A 26696-nucleotide genomic window follows, 5' to 3' on the forward strand; every position below is an offset into this window, starting at 1 on the left:
AAGGGGGCCGGCGGCGCGGCTCTGGGACCCATCCATGGCTGGGCCTGTGATCGTCCCTCTGGAGCTAATGTCCAGTAGCCTAAGAAGCCCAATCCACTCTGCACGCAGGTGAGTTCGCTTCTTCTCCCCTTAGTCCCTCGGTGCAGTGAACCTGTTGCCAGCAGGATTCACTGAAAATAAAAAACCTATACTTAAACTTTTTTACTAAGCAGCTCAGGAGAGCCACCTAGTGAGCACCCTTCTCGTTCGGGCACAAAAATCTAACTGAGGCTTGGAGGAGGGTCATAGGGGGAGGAGCCAGTGCACACCAGGTAGTCCTAAAGCTTTTACTTTTGTGCCCAGTCTCCTGCGGAGCCGCTATTCCCCATGGTCCTTTCGGAGTCCCCAGCATCCACTAGGACGTCAGAGAAAAGCGTTTAATATTACTATTAACTAAACAGAAAGTGAAAGTACTTTCAAACAAAGCCAGTAGGGGCGCCGCAGAATATGGGATAGTCCTGTAATTTCTGTAGTACGAGGAAATCGGCGGATCGGTTCCCGGTTAGTGTATCCCTGGGGCGATGTGTGAGTGTGTGATGTGTAGAACTAGGCCGGAGCAGACCATGTATAGACCATTCACTCAGCATGAGGGAATGTACTGACGGCATTATGGACTTGGATTAACGCCAAAATGAATTTCCTGATAAGAAGTCTGTACTGGGTGAGTGTCCTCTGTGAATTTATATATATATAGCCCGTGCACCCGTCTGTCCCGCGGCTGTGCTGCTGCTATATCTGTACTTAAATATTGTACAATAAGGGCGGGTCCTCCTCCTGGTGCTGCCACTCCTGCCCGCGGCCCGGCCGCCCGGGGTTATTTACTCTGTTTCTAATTGTTGTCGTGTCACACAGCATGTGTCCATTGCAGAGCATTTCCTACTCTCTATATTTACCATACAATTGAGAGAGAGAACTTTAAAATACAAGTTTCTGCTACAAGGGTTCCAGTGTATAGAGCGACAATGTCTAGGTCGACAGTCTTGTTGACATGCATTAGGTCAACACTGACAAAAGGTTGGCAAAATGAAAGGTCAACACTGGAAAAGGTTGACACATAGGTGGACAGGTTCAAATGGTACACATTGCAATGGTTAATACATATGGTAGACACATGTCAACAACTTTTTAAGTCCCCCCCCCCCATATTTTACACCTTTTTCATACTTTACCATCCACATGGACTACAACTGGGAATAGTAACCTGACCGCAGTACGAGCCAAGCAGGGGGCCGCGTTACACTACTTCGGGTTTCTTGTGCTCTCACTCAAAAAAATGTAATTAAATTCTGTCAACCCTTTTTTTTGTGTCGACCATTTCCTGTGTCGACCATTTCCTGTGTCAACCTTTTTGAGTGTCAAACTTTCATAGGTCGACATTTTGTCCACGTTAACCATATGGAGTCGACCTAATTACTGTCGACTTAGACATTGTAGATCTTCTATACCACATCCCTGCTAGAAAAGTGCAGTGCACGGGCACACTGACTACAGACTTTGGCATTGCCTGTGCCAATATGTGCAACTCAGTTGCTAATCTGGGTGAAATAGGTGAAAGACAAAAGTCTGGTGCCAGTGACCGTGCTATGCCTTGCACCACATATCAGTATGCTTACTGTACCACTTTATACTAATTCCTCTGTGAAAAGTACTAAGCTGGTGTGCCTGGTGCACGGTGAGTGGGTTTTGTATGTTGCTACAATAAGACTCAAAATATAGGTAAAAGTGCGAATCGCTACCCATGGCGGAGCATCTAGTTTGTGCCAGGTTCCTCAAGCCATATAGTGCAAAAACGCTAGCCAAGGACACGTCTGTACATAAAATAGAAGGTGCTTATTTTTGTAACAATTTTGTAAACACTTGCGCGCATATTTTTGCACGTTAATAGATGTGTAAAATAAAAATAGGGCAAATAAGAGTTAATGTTGGCATTCCCACCAGTGCGCTCAATAATTTGGGTTTGTTTAAAATGTTAAAAATGAATTTCAATTGCTTGTTTGTTTTTCAGGTGTTTTAATATTTCTCCAGGACATATGTGTTAGTGATCCATGGAAGCATTTCAGATTGTAGGTAAATTAGTGAAAATCTTTTTTTTTTATTTAACTGCAAAAAGAAAGGACTAATCAATGGGGGTGATTCACTTGTTTCTGCGGCACGCTTTAGTACGCACACCTGACAGCAGCTATCCAGTTGTATCTGCCGACAGGCACAATAGTGTGATTTCTGCTAGCAGCCTCCTTAGCACAAATTGGGAAAAAGTCCTGGTTTTGGGCTCCCATACTGTTGTTTGGACACGCTAACCAGGACTTTAGATGGTTTAGCCGCTATGTGCGGCTAGACCCTGTCTATCTGAGTATGACATGCACAAAAGCCCCCCAATTTAATATCACCCCATCAGTTCATATGGGGGTTAAGGCATCTCACTGCTCGAGTGCAGTCCTGTGTTGTGACGAGTCTTCACAGTTCTGTGATCTTTCCCTACCCTCTCTGGGTAGCAGAATGTCTCCTATATTCCAGGAGTCTCACAGACAATGTGGGAGGTTAATCATATATGATACGTGCTGCATGTTCACATTTTCTTGGATCTGACATTTATACCGGCTTATGATGGAGAGGTGTTTGCATATTTGCAAATATATGCAAACCCACACAGTGACACATACAGTATGTGCTTGGAAATATTATTTCAATGAGGATAAGTGTAAAAGTATGCACATGATGATGAAGGACACCAGCACTAGATAACTGTTTCTGATTGGCACAAATGTGACCTGCAGGCATCTTGTGATAACATTTTTAACATGCATATGCACAAAATTGCAGTTTTTTAGTAAAAGCTTTTTTTTAAAAAGGGTTGAGATTACCTAAAGGATAAAAAAGGGGCAGACTAGATGGGCCAAGTGGTTCTTATCTGCCGTCAAATTCTATGGCCCTCATTCCGAGTTGTTCGCTCGGTAAAAATCTTCGCATCGCAGCGATTTTCCGCTTAATGCGCATGCGCAATGTCCGCACTGCGACTGCGCCAAGTAAATTTGCTATGCAGTTAGGAATTTTACTCACGGCTTTTTCATCGTTCTGGCGGTATTGATTGACAGAAAATGGGTGTTACTGGGCGGAAACAGGCCGTTTTATGGGCGTGTGGGAAAAAACGCTACCGTTTCCGGAAAAAACGCAGGAGTGGCCGGAGAAACGGAGGAGTGTCTGGGCGAACGCTGGGTGTGTTTGTGACGTCAAACCAGGAACGACAAGCACTGAAATGATCGCAGATGCCGAGTAAGTCTGAAGCTACTCAGAAACTGCTACGAGGTGTGTAATCACAATATTGCGAATACATCGTTCGCAATTTTAAGATGCTAAGATTCACTCCCAGTAGGCGGCGGCATAGCATGAGCAAATCTGCTAAAATCCGCTTGCGAGCGAACAACTCGGAATGAGGGCCTATGTTTCTATGTTTCTCTATTACTTCTAATAATTTGGACGCAAATGCGTCCAAACTTGCCTCAGTTTCAGTACTGTGTTGCCGTGTTTGCTTTGTTGTCGGTCCCTGCACTTGATAAACCATTTTAAATGCCCTTGCGACAGTCGGATTGGGGGGGTCAGGATTTTTAAGCTGGGTACACACTTTGCAGATCCGATATTCAGAGTTGGACACTAATAAAATCACAAAATGCAGCTTTTTATAACCTATTCAGACTGTCTCACTAGCAAGTCTGCAGCTGCAGCTCCATCCCCTTCCTGCGTCACATATTGCTGAAATATGACTGATGGTGTGGCTTCATTGTGAGTAATAAAAATGCTACACAATGCTGCAGGCATATTACATTTAATACAGTCAGAGGCAAATGACAATGCGGATGGATATCATGGATTTCCACATACTGCACGTATTCCATAGAAAGATATTGACATCTGTTTAAGCAGACGAACAGAGGGCCCGATTCAGAGATGAACGCAGGTCACATCACTGCTGTGTCTTTGGACGTAGCAGTGTTATTGTAATATGCTAATGCAGTAGGAGGCATCTAGTGTTTATAGTCTCTTCTGTGATCCGCTGCTGTGTCCTAAGGTCCGATCACTCTGTGAAACTTTCAGCCATCTGAGTGAGCCTGAGGCTACTCAGATTGGCTGTTGCAGCTCTGTAGCTGTGGGCAGGAAATCTGCATCTGAAGGCGCAGACCCTGACTTCTGCACTGCCTGAAAACGGGGAAGACACACCTCCATTTTTGGGAATGCTGTCTATTGCAAGCCAGCCCCAAATGGCAGCAGCCTGTCAGTCAGGCTGCAGCTTTGGGGAACTATGAGACATCTCACAGTAGAATACTATCGCATGTGCGGTACAGATCCTCCACCAATATTCTAAACATTGGAGTTTGCATAGTACTCTGAATCAGGCCCAGAGTCCACTTGTGCATACCAATTGATTAGTCCTTCAACGGACAACACTATATCTGAAATTGGCGATGCTTTTGTACTTGTTGAGTAACTCCCGGCCAGCGCAGCTCCTGCGGATGGCCGGGAGTTGCTCGTCACTGCCCCTGGTTGCAGCTGCTGCGTGTGATGTCACGCAGCCGCTGCTGTCCGCCCCCCGCATGGTCCTGCCACGCCTGCGTTGGCCGGACCGCACCTCTAAAACGGCGGCCAAACACCGCCGTGCCGCCCCCTCCTGCCCAGCGACCGCCTCTGCCTGTCAATCAGACAGAGGCGATCGCTAGGGACCGATGGCCTTCGGCCGTCCGGCATTCGCCGGCACACTCCGACGCATGCGCAGTTCCGACCCGATCGCTGCGCTGTGATAAACTGCAGTGAGCGATCGGGTCGGAATGACCCCCTATGTACAAATGATTTGCGGGTTGCACATGCAAAAGACCCATTCTGCCCATGTGCAGAACGGGTCTTGCGATGTCGCTTGCAACCTCCCCCTTGAAAAAAAATGTGCAGCACAAAAAGTCACACATACGCCCTAAAGAAAAGTGCACATAGTGGCTGAACAAAGCTTGATTCAGAGGTGTACACTAATGCATTTGCAGGTGCAAAGCTGTATGCAGCTGTGCTGCGAAAATATGCTAATGCTGTAGCCACCTGGAAATGTATTTCCACGCTCACAGGTGTGCAAACCTTTAAACCGTGAAGCAGGTGCCATGATTTCTGCTTGTGGGATCGCAGTCTCAGCCTGAGAAACAACCTTAAACCAGTCGCGTCTCGTCTGCGTTTTTGCCACCACTCCCTGTTACCTCACCCAAATGGTCTCTGCCGGTCAATCGTTTTGCGAATAAAACGTCACTGTGAGTGACATGGCCGAGATACCTCTGCGCATGCGCAGTGTGACTAATACGCATGTGCAGTATATACCTATAATTGCTCAACACCATAAATATCGGCATCCGCACAACTCTGAATCATGTCCCTATGTTTGACTTTAAATACTCATCAGTCTCCATTTCTACAGAATAACAATTAACCCAGTTTAGTTTTTGTTTATATTGCCTACGCCATTGAAATGCTGCACGTAGCGATGTTCCTCAGGTGAAGCAGAGAACGCCCATGTGTAGTCAGCCTTACAATTTAAAGTATGTATTTCTCAACAGACAAAAAATTTATTTTGATAGTTTCATGTTTCTGCTGCGGGGTACACTGGGTTCCACAAGGATTGGACAATGGGGTGTAGAGTAGGATCTTGATCCGAGGCACCAACAGGCTCAAAGCTTTGACTGTTCCCAGAATGCACAGCGCCGCCTCCTATATCACCCCGCCTCCCAGCACAGGAGCTCAGTTTTGTCAGTTGGTGCTGCAGTAAGCAGGCACTTAACAGAGGGGCTGCTCCAAGCAGCCCCAAGAAAAGCTTTTTCTAAGGTAAAAAGTGAAGACTTCAAGGGCAGCAGCGGTGGTAAATGTCTTGTGACATTCACTGCTGCAGCTCCAGCCCCCCCTCAGCTGCGCTGTACACTCCCGAGCCCTGGTTGCCGGGTACCTACAGCGGAGGCTCCGGTTTTCTTCACGTTAGACACACACGGCTGGTGCTCTCCAGGATCGCGTGGCCGCGCTTCGGGAGGTGGTAAGTGGGTCCCACTTGCGGGACCCGGTCTTTATCGCGATCCGGCGCGGTCATTGGGAGGCGGGCCGCGCGCACTGGCGGTGGACACTGTGGCAGTACAGGCGATCCCACTAGATCACCAGGGCATGGGCGCAGGTCAGGTTTTCTCTCGAAACCAATTCTTATATCGCCCACAGTACCCGATGGTTTTGCCAGCAGAGGGGATAAGGCTTAGACCTGAAGCCCCTTCCCCAGCGCCAGGGCGCCATTTCTAGCAAGTGTTCCCGCCCTGGAGCTGCATATCTGTCTTTTCCTCACTCCCTGTCAGTGTCTGCGGCGCCATTATCCCTCAGCTCACTATTCCTGGGACTGCTTGGGCAAATCCTCCTATGTAAAGCCGCCTGGTTGTCAGCGCTGTGCCTTTACATGACACTTAAGTATTCTACCTGCCTTTTTAGACAGTGATAGTTAAGAAAGAGTGCATTTAGGGGGTAATTCCAAGTTGATCGCAGCAGGATTTTTGTTAGCAATTGGGCAAAACCATGTGCACTGCAGGGGAGGCAGATATAACATGTGCAGAGAGAGTTAGATTTGGGTGGGGTGTGTTCAATCTGCAATCTAATTTGCAGTGTAAAAATAAAGCAGCCAGTATTTACCCTGCACAGAAATAAAATAACCGACCCAAATCTAACTCTTTCTGCACATGTTATATCTGCCTCCCCTGCAGTGCACATCGTTTTGCCCAATTGCTATCAAAAATCCTGCTGCGATCAACTTGGAATTACCCCCTTAGTCAGGGTTTTATAGTACAATTACCCTGTGATATACACTGCTCAAAAAAATAAAGGGAACACTAAAATAACGCATCCTAGATCTGAATGAATGAAATATTCTTATTAAATACTTTGTTCTTTACGTAGTTGAATGTGCTGACAACAAAAATTATCAATGGAAATCAAATTTATTAATCCATGGAGGTCTGGATTTGGAGTCACCCTCAAAATTAAAGTGGAAAAACACACTAGAGGCTGATCCAACTTTGATGTAATGTCCTTAAAACAAGTCAAAATGAGGCTCAGTAGTGTGTGTGGCCTAATATAGGATTTTCACAAAGATATACTGTATTACGTATTTTTCTCTGTGATTTTGTCACCATATCTCTCCTTTATCTCTGCTAGTGCTGACTACACTGTGCAGGGGTTTGGGTTTAGAGGTATAGTGCTGTTGATAATTGTACTGTATTAACCTCATACTGCAATTTATATCATGTCTGCTTCTGAGGGTAACGGTTCTGGGGCTGCACACACTGCCGGTGTTGCTGAAGCCACGGGGCCATATGAGGAGTATATAGCAGCTGTGGGCTCTGGTTCTGGGGGCTCCTTGCCCCCCCCAGTGGGACTGTGGCAATGGAGGCACATACTGACCCACCGTGGGCCGCTTTTTCCACGCTTCTGCATACGCTAGTTCATAAACTAACTCACCCTATGGGACCTCCAATGCCGGTACAACTGTATGTGGTCCCTGCAGCTAACCCGCCGTGGGCGGACATTTATCTGCTCAATTAAAGAAGTTGAACTAGTCCCTGACTACTAAAAAGTCTGACCAACGCTCGCCTGAGTCCAAGAGGTCCTCTAAGCGAGCGCTTATCTCCTCACAATCCACTGCTGTCACTGACACCTCGTCTGATGAAGACGGCACCTATACTGACCCCTCAGGTTCTGACTCAGATACGGCTGATGGGGAGGGTAGTTCACAGTTGGATGTTCCTGATCTTTTGGAGGCTATTTAGTTAATTCTGCAGATTATGGATGATCCCGAGCCTCCTAAGAAACCAGATAGGTTCAAGCGTCAGAAGGTGGTTAAGCAAGGTTTACCTCACTCTGACCACCTAGTGGATATACGTCAGGAACCCTGGGAAAACCCGGGTACGAAGTTTGTGCCTCAAAAGAAGATGCTGGCTCGCTATCCCCTCTCGCCAGAGCTGTCTAAAAACTGGGAAACGCCTCCTCCAGTGGACTCACATGTGGCTAGGATGGTGGTTTCCTCAGCTCTACCTGTCACTATCGTCACGTCTCTAAAAGAGCCTACGGATAAACGTGTGGAGGGTTGTCTGAAAGCGATTTACACCCTCACGGGTGCTGCACAAAGGCCCACTATTGCAGCTACATGGGCTGCAGAGGCTATTGAAGCATGGGCCTTGGAGTTAGAAGCTGAAATCTCTTCTGACCATGCTAGACAATGCTTGTCATATATTGTCACAGCTTCTCGATATATTAAAGAGGTGGCTTCTGATGCCGGTATCCTTGCAGCCAAGGCCTCTACTACGTCAGTCCTGGCTCGCCGGATATTGTGGCTGAGATCCTGGTCTGTGGATCTGGACTCTAGAAAAACCCTGGAGGTACTCCCTTTCAAGGGAGATATTCTGTTTGGGGAGGACTTAAATAAGATTGTGGCTGACTTGGCTACTGCCAAAACTGCCTGTCTGCCTAATACCGCTCCTTCTGTGTCGAAGGCTAAGGTACGTCCTTTCGCCCCTTTCGTCCTTCAGGTAAAGCAAAAGGTCAGGCGCACCATAAGCAGGCCTGCACTACCAAACCTGGTAAGCCGAAGCCCAAAAGAGCCTGGGCTGCCCATCAGCCAGCTGCCAAGACCGATAAGCCTGCCGCATGATGGGGCGGGCCTCCCCCTGGGGGATCCCAGGGTGGGGGGGCGGCTTCTAGGGTATACCCAGGAATGGTTGAAGACCACTTCAGATGCCTGGGTACGAGAAGTCGTCACTCGAGGTTACGCCATAGCCTTCAAATACCGACCCCCTCATCGATTTTGCCAGACAGACGTCCCTTTGGACCAGACAAAGGCAAAAACTCTACACTCGGTGGTACAGACCCTCCTGGATACAGGAGTCGTAGTACAGGTGCCTTTTGCTCAGAGGGGCCGGGGGTACTATTCTCCGCTGTTTCTAGTCCCGAAACCGAATGGGTCCTCCCGGCCCATTCTCAACCTCAAGGCATTGAACAGGTTTGTGAAGGTTTCCAAGTTCCGTATGGAAACCCTTCGCTCTATAGTTCTGGCCTTGGAACCTGGGGACTACATGGTCACCCTGGACATACAGGATGCTTACCTGCATATTCCTATAGCAGTGTCACATCAACAATACCTGAGGTTCGCTATTGGCAACCTACATTACCAGTTTCGGGCATTACCTTTTGGTTTAACAACGGCTCCGCGAGTCTTCACCAATGTCATGGCGGTGATGACGGTGGTACTCCGCCGTCAAGGGGTCAGGATACTGCCGTATCTGGACGACTTGTTAATCCTGGCAAATTCCCCAGATCTTCTCCTACGTCATCTGGATATGACGGTCCGGTTTCTACAAGCCCACGGGTGGCTCATCAACTGGAAGAAATCCTCCCTGGTCCCTGCTCAGAGCATGGTGCACCTGGGAGCGTTGTTGGACACTCACAACCAGAGGTTGTTCTTGTCTCAGGAGAAAGTCCTGAAGCTTCAGGACAGGATTCGTTGGTTCATTTCTCGTCCGCAAGTGTCGATACATTCGGCAATGCAGGTGCTGGGCCTAATGGTATCAGCATTCGACACGGTGGCGTATGCTCAATCCATTCTCGCCCCCTCCAGAGGCTGATTCTAGCCAAGTGGGACAGCCTGCCTCACCGGATCAGATCTCAAATGATCTTCTTGACTCCGGAGGTCCATCTGTCGCTACACTGGTGGCTCCGGGACCAACAATTGTGCAGTGGTCGTCCCTTCTGGATATCCAACTGGGTCCTGTTGACGACAGATGCCAGTCTAAGAGGTTGGGGCGCGGTACTGGAGCAATACTCCCTTCAGGGTCGGTGGACCAAGGAAGAATCTCTCCTCTCGATCAACATTCTGGAATTGCGGGCGGTCTTCAATGCGTTGAACCTGGCCCAGCATTTAATTCAGAACCGTCCTGTTCAAGTACAGTTGGACAACGCCACCACAGTGGCTTACATAAATCATCAAGGCGGCACTCGAAGCCGTTTGGCAATGAAAGAAGTCTCACGGATTCTACGTTGGGCAGAACGCCATCTACCGGCCATATTGGCGATATTCATTCCGGGAGTCCTGAATTGGGAAGCAGACTTTCTCAGTCGTCAGGACGTGCATGCCGGCGAGTGGGGCCTCCATCCAGAAGTGTTTCAACTCCTCGTGGAAAAGTGGGGTCTTCCAGACGTGGATCTGATGGCGTCTCGACACAATCACAAGGTTCCGGTCTTCAGAGCAAGGACATGGGATCCTCAAGCAGCATTCGTGGATGCGCTGGCGGTGCCGTGGAGGTTTCGGCTGCCGTATGTGTTCCCTCCGGTTTCACTCCTGCCCAGGGTAATTCGGAAGTTCAAGCAAGAAAAAGGAAATCTGCTTCTCATAGCTCCGGCGTGGCCCAGACGGCCCTGGTTCTCAGACCCTCAGGGCCTATCGTCAGAACGTCCATTTCTACTTCCACAACGCCCAGACCTCCTCGTTCAGGGCCCCTGTGTCTACCAGGACCTAGCCCGGCTGTCTTTGACGGCGTGGCTCTTGAAGCTTCCGTCTTGAGGGCTAAGGGTTTTTCTGAAGAGGTCATTAAAACTATGTTGCGGGCCCGGAAACCGGCTTCTGCTCGGATTTACCATAGGGTCTAGCATTCCTACTTTGTTTGGTGCGCATCTAACAACTATGACGCTTCCAAGTTTAGTACAGCCAAGCTTTTGGCTTTTCTGCAGCAAGGCCTAGAGTTGGGCCTGCGTCTGGCCTCCCTAAAGGTTCATATTTCTGCCTTGTTGGTGTGGTTTCAGAGAAAAATTGGGACTTTGCCTGATGTTCATACTTTCACTCAGGGTGTGTTGCGTATATGTCCCGCCTGTGGCTCCTTTGGACTTGTCGGTGGTTTTGGAGGCATTGCAGGAGCCTCCCGTGAACCCCTTGGTTCAGCTGACCTTAAGTGGCGTTCCCTTAAGGTGGTGTTCTTGCTGGCTTTTGCCTCTGCTAGAAGAGTGTCGGATCTGGGTGCCTTTTCTTGTAGTTCCCCATATCTGATTTTTCACCGTGATCGGGCGGTTCTTAGGACTCGTCCCGGATATTTACCTAAGGTGGTTTCTTCGTTTCACCTTAATCAGGAGATTGTGGTTCCGGCCTTTGTCTCTCCTGATTTGTCTCCCAAAGAGCGGTCTTTGGATGTGGTACGGGCTCTCCATATCTATGTGAAGAGAACTGCTTCTATCCGAAAATCTGATTCTCTCTTTGTTTTCTTTGGATTTCACAAACGTGGCTGGCCTGCTCACAAGCAGACCCTGGCCAGATGGATTAGAATGGTGATTGCTGGTCTCTCTGCTCCTGTTCACATTAAGGCCCATTCTACTCGGTCTGTTGGACCTTCTTGGGCGGCCCAACGTGGTGCGACCCTTGAACAATTGTGCAAGGCGGCTACGTGGTCTTCCGGGAACACGTTCATAAGGTTCTATGCCTTCGATACTGCCGCTTCCCAGGATGCTTCCTTTGGACGCCGGGTTCTTATGCCCGCTACAGTGCGTCCCCTCCCATAAGGAACTGCTTTAGGACATCCCCATTGTCCAATCCTTGTGGAGCCCAGTGTACCCCGCAGCAGAAAACGAGTTTTATGGTAAGAACTTACCTTTGTTAAAACTCTTTCTGCGAGGTACACTGGGCTCCACAAGGCGCCCACCCTGATGCACTTAGCTTCTTTGGGTTGGTATGGCATTAGCCGCTGACACTTCTCTTGTCGTGAGAGTGTGGTGTATGTGGCTACTAACTGTTGTTGTCTCTTTTCCTGCTACTGCATTGGGCTGGTTAATAATAATAATAATAATAATTTTATTTATATAGCGCTCTTTCTCCAATAGGACTCAAGGCGCTTAACAGATACACAGCATAATATAGTACAGAAAAATAATGAAGTACATTTTTCATAAAATACAGAAGCATGAAGATACTAAAAGAGACACTATGGAAATGCTTGAGTAAACAGGAAAGTCTTGAGTCTACTTTTGAAGGATTCTATAGTTGGGGCCTCTCGCACTGTGCGGGGAAGTGAGTTCCATAGAGTCGGAGCCGCATGACTAAAAGCTCGACCCCCAGATGAATTACGGTAGATTCTAGGTACTGCTAAAAGTCCTTCATCTACAGATCGCAGTAATCGAGTGGGGCAGTATGGGATCAGAAGCTGTTTCAGGTACCTTGGGCCTTGGTCGTGTAATGCTTTGAAACTCAGTAAGCCAATCTTGAAGAGGATTCGCCATCTTACAGGCAGCCAGTGAAGGGAGTAGAGGATGGGTGTTATGTGGCTGGAACGGGGCTGGTTGGTTAACAGCCTGGCAGCTGTGTTTTGCACCAGCTGTAAGCGTTGCAATTCTTTTGCTGGTAGACCAAGGTAGAGGGCATTACAGTAGTCTAATCGAGATGATACAAATGCATGTATGACTTTTGGCATATCATCTGAGGGAATTAAGTGCTTGATTCTGGCTATGTTCCTCAGGTGAAAGAATGAGGATTTGATTGTGGCTGATATCTGATGTTTAAGTGTCAAGCCATCATCCAGGACAACGCCAAGATTCCGCACATGATCACTGGTCTGTAATTCTGAATCCCCGAGTGTAAGTCCAGTTGGTTGGCTATGCTGCAGTCTTGTCCTTTGATGTTGCGGTCGTATTATAAGGACCTCTGTTTTATCCGGGTTCAGTCGCAGCCAACTGGCGCTCATCCACTCCTGTAGTTCAGCTAGACAGCCATTCAGGGTTGCTACTGGGTTATCAGTGCCCGGAGCAAAGGACAAGTACAGTTGTGTATCATCTGCATAGCAGTGGTAGACCAGGCCATGGCGCCTGATTATTTCGCCCAATGGGAGCATGTATACTGCAAAAAGCATGGGGGATAGTATAGAACCTTGTGGGACACCACATGGCAATGGCACTGGTGGTGATGAGTATAATCCAGATGATACTCTCTGTGACCTGCCTGTGAGAAATGATTTGAACCAGTTTAGGACTGTGCCATCCAGACCACAGAAGTGTATCAGTCGCTCAATCAGAAGCCCGTGGTCCACGGTATCAAATGCTGCCGAGAGATCCAGAAGGATTAATATTGAACAGTCACCTCTGTCTTTTGCCATCAGAAGATCATTTAACACACACACCAGGGCTGTTTCAGTGCTATGTCTTCTCCTGAATCCTGATTGAAATGGATCATAAATATCATGGGTTGTCAGGCGAGTTTCCAGTTGATTTGCAACCACTTTCTCAATAACCTTTCCTAGGAAAGGAAGGTTTGACACCGGTCTGTAGTTGGACATGCAGTCGGGATCTAAATTAGGTTTTTTAAGAAGTGGTCTAACAATTGCTTCCTTTAGGGGTCCAGGAAAAATGCCTGTCTGCAAAGAGCATTGAACAATTTTTGCAAAGACAGGACCGATTATATCCGTACAACCTATTAGAAGCTTGGTTGAGGCTGGGTCCAGACCACAGGTGGTGGGACGCAAAATCCGAGCAATTTCAGCAGTGTCCTTTACATCCACTGGGTCAAAGCTGGTCCATGAAGGCAGGTAGCTTATATTGGCAGGCTTTGTAGTTTGGCTCTCCTTTGATGGCACTGTGGATATTCCAGCCCGGATGGTGGATATTTTATCTGCAAAGAAGTTTGCAAACTCGTTGCATCTTGCTTGGGAAAGGGTCTCATCAGTCTGCAGGCATGCTGGCTTGCAAAGCATCTCCACTGTGCGGAAAAGTTGAGCTGGCCTATTGTTTGCTGCTGTGATCTCATTTGACAGGAACTGTGATTTCTTGCGAGTGATTGTCGATTGATAGTCGGTTAACTAAAAACTGAGCTCCTGTGCTGGGAGGCGGGGTGATATAGGAGGCGGCGCTGTGCATTCTGGGAACAGTCAAAGCTTTGAGCCTGTTAGTGCCTCGGATCAAGATCCTACTCTACACCCCATTGTCCAATCCTTGTGGAGCTCAGTGTACGTTGCAGAAAGAGTTTTAACAAAGGTAAGTTCTTACCATAAAACTCGTTTTTTAGGTGTGAGCCTAGACCTCTCAAAACATCAGAGGCGTAACTAAAGCAGGGCGAGTGGGGCACGTGCCCTGGGCGCCTTGGCAGGCCCAGCAGAGGGGGGCGCCGGCCAGGGCATCATGCCCACCTGCCCCCACTATTGCCATGCCCCCGTCCCGCTGCAATGTGAGGGGAGGAGAGCGCAGCGTCTCTCCTGCCCCTCAATGTGCTCACTACTCTGTCTGGTCTCCGGCGGCGTTAGCCAATCAGAGCTTGCGGACCGGCTCCTGATTGGCTGCTGGTCCTCGAGCTCTGATTGGCTAATGAACCGGAGCCACATTTAGGATAGCCGCTGCCGGAGACCGGACTTCATGGAGCGTTGAGGGGCAGGAGAGGCGCTGCGCTGCACTCTCCTCCCCTCACATAGCAGAGGCCAGTGGGCAGCGGCAGCGTTGACACTGATTCCTCCTGACTGAAGTAAGCAGCAGCCAGCGGGAGGCGAGGCGAGGGGTGGGGGTGGGGGGTGGTTCTTGTATCTGGCACTGTGTATCTAGCACTGTGGATCTGACACTGGGGCACTATGTATCTGGCACTGTGGGACACTGTATCTGGCACTGTGGGGCAATATGTATCTGGCACTGTGGGGCACTGTATCTGGCAATGGGGGGCACTATCTGGCACTGTGGGGCAATATGTATCTGGCACTGTGGTGGGGCACTGTGTATCTGGCACTGTGGGGCACTGTGTATCTGGCACTGTCGGGCACTGTGTATTTGGCACTGTGAGGCACTGTAACTGTCACTGTGGGGCAATATGTATCTGGCACTGTGGGGCACTGTATCTGACACTGTGGGGCAATATTTATCTGGCACTGTGGGGCACTGTATTTGTCACTGTGGGGCAATATGTATCTGGCACTGTATCTGTCACTGTGGATCTGACACTGGTGCAATATGTATCTGGCACTGTGGGGCAATGTGTATCTGGCACTGTGGGGCAATGTGTATCTGGCACTGTGGGGCACTGTGTATCTGGTACTGTGTAAAAATGGGACTCTGCATGCGTACTGTGCAAAAATTGAATGAAGGTGTGCTGAGAGACGACACAAGGGGTAGGTGATAGTGTGCTGAGAGGCGACACAGGGGGTAGGTGATAGTCATGTTGGCACGCCCCATTTTCAGTGGCCACACCACTTCCAACGCACGCCTTCCGTGCGCGCACATAGTTCTTTTTGAGTGTTTTTTTTTTTTGGGGGGGGGGAGCAGAGAACGCCCATGTGTAGTCAGCCTTACAATTTAAAGTATGTATTTCTCAACAGACAAAAAATTATTTTGATAGTTTCATATTTTCTCTATCGTCCTAGTGGATGCTGGGGTTCCTGAAAGGACCATGGGGAATAGCGGCTCCGCAGGAGACAGGGCACAAAAAGTAAAGCTTTTCCAGATCAGGTGGTGTGCACTGGCTCCTCCCCCTATGACCCTCCTCCAAGAAGCAGGAGTGCAATGGCAGGAGTGCAATGGCAGAAGAAGCAGGAGTGCAATGGCAGAAGCTGCAAGGATTCTTCGCTGGGCAGAGAATCATGTGATAGCACTGTCAGCGGTGTTCATCCCGGGAGTGGACAACTGGGAAGCAGACTTCCTCAGCAGACACGATCTTCACCCGGGAGAGTGGGGACTTCATCCAGAAGTCTTCCACATGCTGGTAACCCGTTGGGAAAGACCAATGGTGGACATGATGGCGTCTCGCCTTAACAAAAAACTGGACAGGTATTGCGCCAGGTCAAGAGATCCGCAGGCAATAGCTGTGGACGCGCTGGTAACGCCTTGGGTGTACCAGTCGGTGTATGTGTTTCCTCCTCTGCCTCTCATACCAAAAGTATTGAGAATTATACGGCAAAGAGGCGTAAGAACGATACTAGTGGTTCCGGATTGGCCAAGAAGGACTTGGTACCCGGAACTTCAAGAGATGATCACGGAAGATCCGTGGCCTCTACCTCTAAGGAGGGACTTGCTTCAGCAGGGTCCCTGTCTGTTTCAAGACTTACCGCGGCTGCGTTTGACGGCATGGCGGTTGAACGCCGGATCCTAAAGGAAAAAGGCATGCCGGAAGAAGTCATTTCTACTTTGATTAAAGCAAGGAAGGAAGTAACCATGCAACATTATCACCGAATTTGGCGAAAATATGTTGCGTGGTGCGAAGATCGGAGTGCTCCGACGGAGGAATTTCAACTGGGTCGATTCCTACATTTCCTGCAATCAGGATTGTCTATGGGTCTCAAATTGGGATCTATTAAGGTTCAAATTTCGGCCCTGTCGATTTTCTTTCAAAAAGAATTGGCTTCAGTCCCTGAAGTCCAGACCTTTGTTAAGGGAGTGCTGCATATACAGCCTCCTGTGGTGCCTCCAGTGGCACCGTGGGATCTCAATGTGGTTTTGGACTTTCTAAAATCTCATTGGTTTGAACCACTAAAAAAGGTGGATTTGAAATATCTCACATGGAAAGTGACCATGCTTCTAGCCCTGGCTTCGGCCAGGAGAGTGTCAGAACTGGCAGCTTTATCTTACAAAAGCCCATATCTGATTTTCCATTCGGACAGGGCAGAACTGCGGACTCGTCCGCATTTTCTCCCTAAGGTGGTGTCAGCATTTCATCTGAACCAGCCTATTGTAGTGCCTGCGGCTACAAGTGACTTGGAGGACTCCAAGTTACTGGACGTTGTCAGAGCATTAAAAATATATATTGCAAGGACAGCTGGAGTCAGAAAATCTGACTCGTTGTTTATATTGTATGCACCCAACAAGATGGGTGCTCCTGCGTCTAAGCAGACGATTGCTCGTTGGATCTGTAGCACAATCCAACTTGCACATTCTGTGGCAGGCCTGCCACAGCCTAAATCTGTAAAGGCCCACTCCACAAGGAAGGTGGGCTCATCTTGGGCGGCTGCCCGAGGGGTCTCGGCATTACAACTCTGCCGAGCAGCTACGTGGTCAGGGGAGAACACGTTTGTAAAATTTTACAAATTTGATACTCTGGCTAAGGAGGACCTGGAGTTCTCTCATTCGGTGCTGCAGAGTCATCCGCACTCTCCCGCCCGTTTGGGAGCTTTGGTATAATCCCCATGGTCCTTTCAGGAACCCCAGCATCCACTAGGACGATAGAGAAAATAAGATTTTACTTACCGATAAATCTATTTCTCGGAGTCCGTAGTGGATGCTGGGCGCCCATCCCAAGTGCGGATTATCTGCAATAATTGTACATAGTTATTGTTAACTAATTCGGGTTATTGTTGAAGGAAGCCATCTTTCAGAGGCTCCGCTGTTATCATACTGTTAACTGGGTTTAGATCACAAGTTGTACGGTGTGATTGGTGTGGCTGGTATGAGTCTTACCCGGGATTCAAAATCCTCCCTTATTGTGTACGCTCGTCCGGGCACAGTACCTAACTGGAGTCTGGAGGAGGGTCATAGGGGGAGGAGCCAGTGCACACCACCTGATCTGGAAAAGCTTTACTTTTTGTGCCCTGTCTCCTGCGGAGCCGCTATTCCCCATGGTCCTTTCAGGAACCCCAGCATCCACTACGGACTCCGAGAAATAGATTTATCGGTAAGTAAAATCTTATTTTTAGGTGTGAGCCTAGACCTCTCTAATCATCAGAGGCGTAACTAAGGCAGGTCGAGTGGGGCATGTGCCCTGGGCACCTTGGCAGGCCCAGCAGAGGGGGGCGCCGGTGGCGGCCAGGGCATCATGCCCACCCGCCCCCACTATTGCCATGCCCCCGTCCCGCTGCAATGTGAGGGGAGGAGAGCGCAGCGTCTCTCCTGCCCCTCAATGTGCTCACTACTCTCAGTCTGGTCTCCGTCGGCGTTAGCCAATCAGAACTTGCGTACCGGCTCCTGATTGGCTGCCGGTCCTCGAGCTCTGATTGTCTAACGAACCGGAGCCACATTTAGGATAGCCGCCGCCGGAGACCGGACTTCATGGAGCGTTGAGGGGCAGGAGAGGCGCTGCGCTGCACTCTCCTCCCCTCATATAGCAGAGGCCAGTGGGCAGCGGCAGCGGTGACACTGATTCCTCCTGACTGAAGTAAGCAGCAGCCAGCAGGAGGGGGGGTGGGGGTTCTTGTATCTGGCACTGTGTATCTCGCACTGTGGTGGGGCACTGTATCTGGCACTGTTTATCTGGCACTGTGGGCACTGTGTATTTGGCACTGTGGGGCACTGTATCTGGCACTATGGGGCAATATGTGTCTGGCACTGTGGGGCACTGTATCTGGCACTGTGGGGCAATATGTATCTGGCACTGTATCTGTCACTTTGGATCTGACACTGTTGGGCAATATGTATCTGGCACTGTGGGGCACTGTGTATCTGGCACTGTGTATCTGGCACTGTGGGGCAATTGTGTATCTGGCACTGTGTAAAAAGGGGACTGCATGCGTACTGTGCAAAAATTGAATGAAGGTGTGCTGAGAGACGACACAAGGGGTAGGTGATAGTGTGCTGAGAGGCGACACAGGGGGTAGGTGATAGTCATGTTGGCACGCCCCATTTTCACTGGCCACACCCCTTCCGGTGCATGACCACGCCCATTTTTCCAACGCACGACTTCGGCGCGCGCAGATAGATCTTTTTGTGTGTGATTTTTTTTTTGGGGGGGGGGGGGGGCGCCGCCACTCTTCATCTTGCCCTGGGCTCCGAAAACCCTGGTTACGCCTCTGCTAAACATCACTTACATATTCTAAACTGTGCCTGGAAATTTTAATGAAACAAAAGAAAAGCAAATGCACAGCAGGTATTTCTTAGGGCATGCTGACGTTAAGAATCGCAGCAGCCAGAAAAATCTGATTCGGAATCCCGACCCAACCCCGCATTGCTTATTGCATAATATTCAAAAGTGAAAATTTATAATAGCGGTTTATTGGGCGCACAACACCTATTTAAAAAAACAAACTGGGTTGCAAGTATGGTTTGATGATACAGGTTGAGTATCCCATATCTATTGTTCACTCTAGGATTTTTTTAGGGCAGGGTGCTGAGCATTGAAGAGGGCACATTTTTATTTTGAAGGGCACATTTTTGATGTGACGCTTGGCGCACAAAGCATAGCGCATATGTTTATAATTTTTGTACATACAATTTGCCCTTAGTAAATCATATACCCATACATACATACAGTATAAGACACCCAACATCTGTACTGAGAAACATACTGTGTATGTCCAGTCTTCTATGTGTTATAAAACAGAGAAAAGTTAAACAATGGGTTAAAATATACAGGAAAAAAATAAATCTGTTCTACTAGGGAAATACTGTAAGCAGTACATGCTCACTGCTTACCCTGTTCTTTCCCTCTTTATCAGAGTGCTGTGTTATTTACAGTGCCTCCTCTGCCATCCAGTTGGCTAAAGGATAGAAATTGTGTTCCAATTTCAGAGGTGGGCAAGGAGTAGACGACAACATTGTAACATACACTCTGACTGCTACATTCTGTATACAAGGGGGCGATTTATGGTCCTGCAGGGTGCACTGAAAAAGGGCAGGGTGCTTTTTCACATTTCAAAAATGGGCAGGGTGCAGCACCCTGCTGAAACAGCCTAGAAGGAACACTACATATCCAAATACAGGTTGAGTATCCCTTATCCAAAATGCTTGGGACCAGAGGCATTTTGGATATGGGATTTTTCCGTATTTTGGAATAATTGCATACCATAATGAGATATCATGGCGATGGGACCTAAGTCTAAGCACAGAATGCATTTAGGTTACATATACATCTTATACACACAGCCTGAAGGTCATTTTAGCCAATATTTCTCTAACGTCCTAAGTGGATGCTGGGGACTCCGTAAGGACCATGGGGAATAGCGGCTCCGCAGGAGACTGGGCACATCTAAAGAAAGCTTTAGGACTAACTGGTGTGCACTGGCTCCTCCCCCTATGACCCTCCTCCAAGCCTCAGTTAGATTTCTGTGCCCGACGAGAAGGGTGCACACTAGGGGCTCTCCTGAGCTTCTTAGTGAAAGTTTTAGTTTAGGTTTGTTATTTTCAGTGAGACCTGCTGGCAACAGGCTCACTGCATCGAGGGACTAAGGGGAGAAGAAGCGAACTCACCTGCGTGCAGAGTGGATTGGGCTTCTTGGCTACTGGACATTAGCTCCAGAGGGACGATCACAGGCCCAGCCTGGATGGGTCCCGGAGCCGCGCCGCCGGCCCCCTTACAGAGCCAGAAGAGCGAAGAGGTCCGGAAAAATCGGCGGCAGAAGACGTTCCTGTCTTCAATAAGGTAGCGCACAGCACTGCAGCTGTGCGCCATTGCTCTCAGCACACTTCATACTCCGGTCACTGAGGGTGCAGGGCGCTGGGGGGGGCGCCCTGAAACGCAATAAAACATGATAAAAATACCTTACATGGCAAAAAATACATCACATATAGCTCCTGGGCTATATGGATGCATTTAACCCCTGCCAGAATATACAGAAAAACGGCAGATAAGGCCGCCGAAAAGGGGGCGGAGCCTATCTCCTCAGCACACTGGCGCCATTTTCCCTCACAGCTCAGTTGGAGGGAAGCTCCCTGGCTCTTCCCTGCAGTCACTACACTACAGAAAGGGTTAAAAAAAAGAGAGGGGGGCACTAATTAGGCGCAGTATTAAAACATACAGCAGCTATAAGGGGAAAAACACTTATATAAGGTTATCCCTGTATATATATATAGCGCTCTGGTGTGTGCTGGCATACTCTCCCTCTGTCTCCCCAAAGGGCTAGTGGGGTCCTGTCCTCTATCAGAGCATTCCCTGTGTGTGTGCTGTGTGTCGGTACGTTTGTGTCGACATGTATGAGGAGAAAAATGATGTGGAGACGGAGCAGAGTGTCTATAACAGTGATGTCACCACCTAGGGGGTCGACACCTGAGTGGATGTACTGTTGAAAATTACGTGACAGTGTCAGCTCTGTATAAAAAAACAGTGGTTGACATGAGACAGCCGGCTACTCAGCTTGTGCCTGTCCAGACGTCTCATAGGCCGTCAGGGGCTCTAAAGCGCCCGTTACCTCAGATGGCAGATACAGACGCCGACACGGATACTGACTCCTGTGTCGACGGTGAAGAGACAACCGTGATTTCCAGTAGGGCCACACGTTACATGATTGAGACAATGGAAAATGTTTTATACATTTCTGATAATACGAGTACCACCAAAAAGGGGTATTATGTTCGGTGAGGGAAAAACTACCTGTAGTTTTCCTGAATCTGAGAAATAAAATGAGGTGTGTGATGATGCGTGGGTTTCCACCCGATAACAATTGATAATTTCTTAAAAAGTATTGGGGTATACCCTTTCCCGCCAGAGGTTAGGGTGCGTTGGGAAACACCCCCTAGGGGGGATAAGGCGCTCACACGCTTGTAAGAACAAGGGCTCTACCCTCTCATGAGATGGCCGCCCTTAAGGATCCTGCTGATAGAAAGCAGGAGGGTATCCAAAAATGTATTCACACACATACTGGTGTTATACTGCGACCAGCAATCGCCTCAGCCTTGAGGTGCAGTGCGGGGTTGGCATGGTCGGATTCCCTGACTGGGAATATTGATATCCTAGATAAGGATAGTATATTATTGCCTATAGAGCATTTAAAAGATGCATTTCTATATATGCATGATGCACAGCGGAATATTTGCCGACTGGCATCAAGTATAAGTGCGTTGTCCAATTCTACCAGTAAAATGGTCAGGTGATGCGGATTCCAAACGGCATTTGGAAGTATTGCCTTTGAAAAGGGACATTTGGGGTCGGTCTTTTAGACCTGGTGGCCACGGCAACAACTGGGAAATCCACGTTTGTACCCCAGGTCGCCTCTCAAAATAAGACGCCGTATTATCAGGCGCAGTCCTTTGTTGGCAAGCGGACAAAAGGTTCCTCTTTTCTGCTCGTGACAGAGGGAGAGGAAAAAGGCTGAAGAGATTAGCCAGTTCCCAGGAACAGAAACCCTTTCCCGCCTCTGCCAAGCCCTCAGTATGACGCTAGGGCCTTACAAGCTCAGGCACGGTGGGGGCCCGTTCTCAATGAATTTCAGTGCGCAGTGGGCTCACTCGCAAGTAGACCCCTGGATCCTTCAGGTAATATCTCAAGGGTACATATTGGAATTCGAGACGTCTCCCCCTCGCCGTTTCCAAAAGTCGGCTTTACCGACGTCTCCCTCTGACAGGGAGGCAGTTTTGGAAGCCATTCACAAGCTGTATTCCCAGCAGGTGATAATCAAGTTACCCCTCCTGCAACAGGGAACGGGGTATTATTCCACACTATTGTGGTACCGAAGCCAGACGGCTCGGTGAGACCGATTCTAAATCTAAATCTAAAATCTAAAATCTTTGAACACTTACATACAGAGGTTCAAATTCAAGATTGAGTCACTCAGAGCAGTGATTGCGAACCTGGAAGAAGGGGACTACATGATGTCTCGGGACATCAAGGATGCTTACCTTCATGTCAAAATTTACCCTTCTCACCAAGGGTACCTCAGGTTATGGTACAGAACTGTCACTATCAGTTCAGACGCTGCCGTAGGGATGGTCCACGGCACCCCGGGTCTTTACCAAGGTAATGGCCGAAATGATATCCCTTCGAAGAAAGGGAATTTTAGTTATCCCTTACTTGGACGATTCCCTGATAAGGGTAAGATCCAGGGAACAGTTGGAAGTCGGTGTAGCACTATCTCAGGTAGTGTTGCGGCAGCACGATTGGATTCTCAATATTCCAAAATCGCAGCTGGTTCCGACGACTTGTCTTCTGTTTCCTAGGGATGTTCCTGGACACAGTCCAGAAAAAAGGTGTTTCTCCCGGAAGAGAAAGCCAGGGAGTTATCCGAGCTAGTCAGGAACCTCCTAAAACCGAACCAAGTCTCAGTGCATCAATGCACAAGGGTTCTGGGTAAAAATGGTGGCTTCCTACGAAGCAATCCCATTCGTTAGATACCACGCAAGAACTTTCCAGTGGAACCTACTGGACAAATGGTCCGGGTCGCATTTTCAGATGCATCAGCAGATAACCCTGTCACCAAGGACAAGGGTATCCATCCTGTGGTGGTTGCAGAGTGCTCATCTTCTAGAGGGCCGCAGATTCGGCATTCAGGACTGGGTCCTGGTGACCACGGATGCCAGCCTGCGAGGCTGGGGAGCAGTCACACAGGGAAAGAATATCCAGGGCTTAGGGTCAAGCCTGGATACATCACTTCACATAAATATCCTGAAGCTAAGGGCCATTTACAATGCTCTAAGCTTAGCAAGACCTCTGCTTCAAGGTCAGGCGGTGTTGATCCAGTCGGACAACATCATGGCAGTCACCCACGTAAACAGACAGGGTGGCACAAGAAGCAGGAGGGCAATGGCAGAAGCTGCAGGGATTCTTCGCTGGGCGGAGAATCATGTGATAGCACTGTCAACAGTATTCATTCCGGGAGTGGACAACTGGGAAGCAGACTTCCTCAGCACGACCTCCACCCGGGAGAGTGGGGACTTCACCCAGAAGTCGTCCACATGATTAAAAAACTCGACAGGTATTGCACCAGGTCAAGAGACCCTCAGGCAATAGTTGTAGACGCTCTGGTAACACCGTGGGTGTACCAGTCAGTGTATGTGTTCCCTCCTCTGCCTCTCATACCCAAGGTACTGAGATTGATAAGATGGAGAGGAGAAAGCACTATATTCGTGGCTCCGGATTGGCCAAGAAGGACTTGGTAACCGGAACTTCAAGAGATGCTCACGGAGGATCCGTGGCCTCTACCTCTAAGAAGGGACCTGCTCCAGCAAGGACCCTGTCTGTTCCAAGACTTACCGCGGCTGCGTTTGACGGCATGCCGGTTGAACACCGGATCCTGAAGGAAAAAAGGCATTCCGGATGAAGTCATCCATATCCTGATCTAAAGCCAGGAAGGATGTAACCGCAAAAACATTATCACCGCAATTGGCGAAAATATGTTGCGTAGTGCGAGGCCAGTAAGGCCCGACGGAGGAAATTCAACTGGGTCGATTCCTACATTTCCTGCAAACAGGAGTGTCTATGGGCCTGAAATTGGGGTCCATTAAGGTTCAGATTTCGGCCCTGTCAATTTTCTTCCAAAAAAGAACTAGCTTCAGTCCCTGAAGTCTAGACGTTTGTAAAAGGGGTACTGCATATACAGCCTCCTTTTGTGCCTCCAGTGGCAATTTGGGATCTCAATGTAGTTTGGGTTCCAAAAGTCACATTGGTTTGAACCACTTAAATCTGTGGAGTTAAAATATCTCACATGGAAAGTGGTCATGCTGTTGGCCCTGACCTGGGCCAGGCGCGTGTCAGAATTGGCAGCTTTATCCTGTAAAAGCCCTTATCTGATTTTCCATTCGGACAGGGCGGAATTGAGGACTCGTCCTCAGTTTCTCCCTAAGGTGGTTCCAGCGTTTTCACCTGAACCAGCCTATTGTGGTGCCTGCGGCTACTAGGGACTTGGAGGAATCCAAGTTGCTGGATGTTGTCAGGGCCCTGAAAATATTTCCAGGACGGCTGGAGTCAGGAAATCTGACTCGCTGTTTATCCTGTATGCACCCAACAAGCTGGGTGCTCCTGCTTCTAAGCAGACTATTGCTCGTTGGATTTGTAGTACAATTCAGCTTGCACATTCTGTGGCAGGCCTGCCACAGCTAAAATCTGTAAAAGCCCGTTCCACAAGGAAAGGGGCTCATCTTGGGCGGCTGCCCGAGGGGTCTCGGCTTTACAACTTTGCCGAGCAGCTACTTGGTCAGGGGCAAACACGTTTGCTAAATTCTACAAATTTGATACCCTGGCTGAGGAGGACCTGGAGTTCTCTCATTCGGTGCTGCAGAGTCATCCGCACTCTCCCGCCCGTTTGGGAGCTTTGGTATAATCCCCATGGTCCTTACGGAGTCCCCAGCATCCACTTAGGACGTTAGAGAAAATAAGAATTTACTTACCGATAATTCTATTTCTCATAGTCCGTAGTGGATGCTGGGCGCCCATCCCAAGTGCGGATTGTCTGCAATACTTGTACATAGTTATTGTTACAAAAATCGGGTTATTATTGTTGTGAGCCATCTTTCAGAGGCTCCTCTGTTATCATGCTGTTAACTGGGTTCAGATCACAAGTTGTACGGTGTGATTGGTGTGGCTGGTATGAGTCTTACCCGGGATTCAAAATCCTTCCTTATTGTGTACGCTCGTCCGGGCACAGTATCCTAACTGAGGCTTGGAGGAGGGTCATAGGGGGAGGAGCCAGTGCACACCAGTTAGTCCTAAAGCTTTCTTTAGATGTGCCCAGTCTCCTGCGGAGCCGCTATTCCCCATGGTCCTTACGGAGTCCCCAGCATCCACTACGGACTATGAGAAATAGAATTATCGGTAAGTAAATTCTTATTTTTTTTATAACTTTGTGCATTAAACAAAGTGTGTCTACATTCACACAATTAATTTATGTTTCATATACACCTTATACACTCAGCCTGAAGGTCATTTAATACAATATTTTTAATAACTTTGTGTATATAACAAAGTTTGTGTATATTGAGCCATCAGAAAACAAAGGTTTCACTATCTCACTCTCACTCAAAAAAGTCCGTATTTCGGAATATTCTGTATTTCGGAATATTTGGATATGGAATACTCAACCTGTATTCCGAAATACAGAATTTTTTGAGTGAGACTGAGATAGTGAAACCTTTGTTTTCTGATGGCTCAATGTACACAAACTTTGCATAATACACAAAGTTATTAAAAATATTGTATTAAATGACCTTCAGGCTGTGTGTATAAGGTGTAAATGAAACATAAATGTATTCTGTGCTTAGACTTTGGTCCCATCGTCGTGATATCTCATTATGGTATGCAATTATTCCAAAATATGAAAAAAATCTGATATCCAAAATACTTCTGGTCCCAAGCATTTTGGATAGGTTGATTCTATATCGGAGTGGGAGAAATGACCTTCTGACGTACCTAGGGGAGGAGACACGTCACCAGGGGGAGGAGCTAGGGCCGAACAGGGTACCCGAAAAGTACCCTCTCTGCTGGTGGCGTGGATAGTATAGCAACTGTCCCGCTGGCCTAGCTCCTCCCCCTTGTGTCGTGGCTCCTCCCCCTGACGGAAAAGGTCCCTTAGGCCACTTGGATCTAGCATCAACCATTTTGGATATGGGATACTCAACCTGTATTACAAAGAAGTAATGGATCTGCTATAGTAGACCCTCCTGCAGAGATTTATTATAGTACATCAGGACATATTTGATGCCATATTGCTATTTTAAAGTGTTCTGTATTTTAATAATGTAATACAAATGTTAGGATGGAAAATTGCTGCATTCACTTAAACATGAATTCTGTGCAAGTAGGATTAATACTGCACAGGATTAAATTGTATCACATAGTCATTAGTCAAATGACCAACATATGTAAAAATAATCAAAGCCCAGTGGTGGAATCGAAGACTAGGTCCTAAACTGCAAAAATGAGCCTAGGCTAATAAAGTGATTCCTTTTTTGGGGCATGTAGATATAGAATTAGTTATAAAGTTGAAAACAAAGAATTTTTTTTTTTTAAATAGCTGGGTATTGAGACCACTCCAAAACAA

The 26696-nt window shown here is 48.3% G+C and overlaps 1 protein-coding gene across 2 annotated transcripts in view; it reads left to right on the forward strand.

The window, feature by feature from the left end:
• Nucleotides 1–415: 415 nt before the first annotated feature.
• The window catches only part of TNFRSF14 (TNF receptor superfamily member 14), a 382534-nt gene continuing 356253 nt past the window's right edge, over nt 416–26696 (forward strand). The window contains exon 1 of one of the 2 annotated variants that reach the window (XR_010188639.1): nt 416–700. Coding sequence is in view for 1 of the 2 variants with exons in the window: in XM_063943094.1 (XP_063799164.1) it covers nt 671–700 (30 nt within the window). In the remaining variant the exon portion in view is untranslated. The remainder of the gene's footprint in view (nt 701–26696) is intronic. The other variant, XM_063943094.1, reaches the window with a different exon arrangement.

The sequence above is a fragment of the Pseudophryne corroboree genome, chromosome 10, assembly GCF_028390025.1.
Source record: "Pseudophryne corroboree isolate aPseCor3 chromosome 10, aPseCor3.hap2, whole genome shotgun sequence".
Classification (NCBI taxonomy): Eukaryota; Metazoa; Chordata; class Amphibia; order Anura; family Myobatrachidae; genus Pseudophryne; species Pseudophryne corroboree.